Here is a 3,788-nt window from a genome sequence, read left to right on the forward strand (position 1 = left end):
ACTGTTGGCGTGACAGTTAAGTAATTTTTTTATAAAAATATAATAAAATGGTCACTGTTCCCAAAAGGGGAGAATTCAGACTATTGCCACTGCTAAAAAGGGTAGATCTTGGAAATGGATCTCTCCGAATTTTTGTTTCCCTCGCGTATTCTTATATGTTAATTAACATAATTATGTGATACAGAAAAATTTTAACATACATAAATAGATCAATAATGATAAAGACAAAAAGAAAATATAAGAATAAAAAATTATAAAATTATTATCATTTATTTAATTATTAATAATTAAGATTCTCTACATAGTCATATTAAACAACACATAAGAAATTAATTTCCAATTAATTATCAACAAAATACAAATATTACAAACTTGGCAAGAAGATACCAAAATGATCTCATCCATGACAAAGAATTAATGAACCGAATCTAAAGAGACTCATTGTGGAACCATTAGTGACACGTGTTCCTATCGCCTCTTCAAAGACTCCAAGAGCTAAAGGACCACACTGGGTCCTACCCTCTTGAAACAGAACCAACCACAAGATAAAGCAAGCCCAACACCACACCACTAAATTCCTGCCACGTGGCCACAAAAGGATTCTCTCCCACCACTCATGTTACATAAACACACACATCCACTCTTTGTTTACTCTTATCTCAAACGCAAAACACACAACACAAAACACAAACACATGTTGAGGGAAGGTAGCACAAACATTGTCAATGGAAACTGGTCACGTGTCTGTGACACGTGCCGGTCCGCAGCATGCACCGTGTACTGCCATGATGACTCGGCGTACCTATGTTCACGTTGTGATGCTCAAATCCATGAAGCTAACTTCATGGCTTCAAGACACAAACGTGTGTTTGTGTGTGAAGCTTGTGAACGTGCCCCTGCATCGTTTCTATGCAAAGCTGATGCTGCTTCTCTTTGTTCTTCTTGTGATGCTGAAATACACTCAGCAAATCCACTAGCTAGTCGCCACCACCGTGTGCCTGTTCTTCCTTTCTCTAATAAAGAAGAACAAGATCATGGTTGTTTTGTAGGTAATGGAAGTGAGGAAGAGGAAGAGGAAGAGGTTTTTGATGAAGAAGATGATGAGGCAGAAGCTGCATCATGGTTGTTGTTAAATCCTTCAAAGAATGATAACAATGAGAGTAAAAGTGATAATAATAATAATGGGTTCTTGTTTGGTGAGTATTTGGACCTTGTGGATTGTAACTCATGTGGTGGTGATGATGACAATCAGAAACAGTTCAGTACTGTTCATTATAATGATTGCAGTGTCCCTCACAAGAGTTATGTAGTGAATGGTGTTGTTCCAGTTCAGAATCAGATGGAACTTCAAACTGGTCTGGTGTTTGAATCATCAAAAGCTGCCTTCAGTTACAATGGTTCTGCAAGCCAAAGTGTAAGGCTCTTACCCTTTTTTCTTCTTTTTTTTCCTCTGTTTATTCTCTGCTTTTCTGTTATTATATCAATTTTGGTACTCTTTGTTTAGTAGTTATTTATGTACACTTTCAAATTCATGTACATCTCAAATTGGTCTAAATTGTGGGGCTTGAAATTTTACTTTATATCAGATTTTGCTTTGACCTATTTTGTCACCTTGATTTGCATACTATTGCTACCAGAATTGGGATTCGTTAGTTGTTTCTTTTCCTTGCAAGTCCAAACCACTTGATTGTTTTCCATTAATTGCAATTGTACCATCCCATGTTTTGTTTTCATACAGAAATAATTGTTGGGAATGATATGGGGAGCCCAAAACCCATTGCAAGGGATACAACCATGGGCCAAGCGACAAACCACAATAAGTGGGCCGACACCACATTTTAACCCAAAACCTTAAGGCTGTAGGTTTATGGGTCTTTTGCACTTATATGGTCATCACTTGATTTATGTCTAGCCTATATGAAACTTACTTCACCACTACTCACTCACACTTGATTATTTTTAACAATAACGGTGTCTTCAGATTCTTTACTCCTTTATCTTCTTTTTTTTCTTTTGTCGAATCAATCTAATTAATAAGCATCTGCATGGCATGCTTTTCCTAGCAATAGTTCTATGCTGTTTATTTACCCCTAATATAAACAAGAAAACTTCTGCCACTGATTTACTGTATTAAACATTTATTTATTATTATACCATATGTCCTTGGAATATAATTATTAATTGAGCCTAGTATAAATATTGGCCTTGCCCTGGAACACTATGAATGTTCTTCTACATCCAGTTGCCCTGCACACATGTTATTGTTTGTTTGTTTTATTTTTGTTTTTATTTATTTATTATACCTTATTTCCTTTATAGATAATTATTAATTGAGCCTAAAGTCAATATTAGCATTGCCCTATAACACTATGAATATGCTTCTGCGTCCAATTGCCCTGCAGACATGTTAATGTTTGTTTGTTTGTTTTTTTGGTTGTTTATTTTTATGTCACTGGACAGACTCTAAATGGAAGGATTGAAAGCACCCCATTTATAGTCTTGTTTGATTGTATTCTGTTTTTTCATGTTCTTAAAATTATTTTGCAGAATACTTAATAAAATAGGTATTTTTTATATTTTTTATTTTATTTTGAAAGTCAAAACACCTAGCTTGTTTGAAATTTATTTCAAAAAATTGTTTTTTCATTTTCAGAAAAAGAAACCCATTATACGGCTTGTTTTGTAAATTTTTTTTTAAAAATTGTACCTGTTATTTTTTCTGTTTTTAGAATCAAATTTAGATAACATACCTGAGTTTTTTTTGTTTTGTGTTTTAACTTTTAACTTTCGAAGCAAAAAAATATATAGAGAATACCTATTTATTAACTATTTTGAAAACAGTTTTTAGAACAAAAAAAATCCGAACACAATCAAAAACATTCTATTTTCTAAATTTGATTCTAAAAACTAAAAAATAGGTATAATTTTCACATCTATTTTTACAAAACGGACATTATTAATTAGTTTTTTTTTTTTTTTTTTTGAAAATTAAAAAACTATTTATGAGAACAGAATTCTAACATCCCCATAGTCTCTTGATTTTGTTACAGCTCTAGCAATGATTGATTACCATAACTAAAATTACTTACATGGAATGGGAATTTTTAGAACAATTTTCTTCATGAACACGGCTACTAGAATATTGCTAAGTTATCTCATGAACATGTGATCTCATAACTTTCCTCTATGTAACCAAATTTTGTTCTTCTTTTTTACTCAAAAATTCAGGTCTCAATTTCATCAACGGATGTCGGCATTGTACCAGAATCAACAATCAGCGATCTCTCAATTTCCCATTCAAAATCCTCAATAGGCACAGTGGACCTATTTTCAGGACCTCCCATTTTGATGCCTTCCTATCTTACTTACAGGGAGGCAAGAGTTTTAAGATATAAAGAGAAAAAGAAGACAAGAAAATTTGAAAAGAAAATCAGATATGCCTCAAGGAAGGCCTATGCAGAGACTAGACCCCGAATTAAAGGTCGATTTGCAAAGAGAACTGATGTAGAAGCTGAAGTGGATCAAATGTTCTCCACAACTCTAATTACAGAAGCTGGATATAGTGTTGTTCCCTCTTTCTGAATATCCAGTTATTGAAATGGCCTGAAAACTGTAACAAGGGTTCAGAATAATATCAATAGAATCCACAACCACTTCATGCTTATTTTTTTGTATAGTTTCATTTGCTTGCACTAGATAAGCTTTATAATATAGTCCTTAATATGTTGACTTTTGGACAATTATGCGATTTGTAAATATAATTCTTATGTTAAATTATTAAATTGCTG

General features: G+C 33.1%; 1 protein-coding gene across 1 annotated transcript; it reads left to right on the forward strand.

The window, feature by feature from the left end:
- Window positions 1–671: 671 nt before the first annotated feature.
- On the forward strand, window positions 672–3,788 carry LOC133303147 (zinc finger protein CONSTANS-LIKE 2-like). Its single transcript, XM_061503024.1, has 2 exons — window positions 672–1,414; window positions 3,229–3,788. Exons 1-2 carry the CDS (start codon window positions 695–697, stop codon window positions 3,580–3,582), a joined length of 1,074 nt encoding a protein of 357 aa, XP_061359008.1. The 5' UTR covers window positions 672–694; the 3' UTR covers window positions 3,583–3,788.

The sequence above is a fragment of the Gastrolobium bilobum genome, unplaced genomic scaffold (assembly GCF_033153095.1).
Source record: "Gastrolobium bilobum isolate Gb01-03AN ecotype WA unplaced genomic scaffold, APGP_CSIRO_Gbil_v1 utg10432, whole genome shotgun sequence".
Taxonomy (NCBI): Eukaryota; Viridiplantae; Streptophyta; class Magnoliopsida; order Fabales; family Fabaceae; genus Gastrolobium; species Gastrolobium bilobum.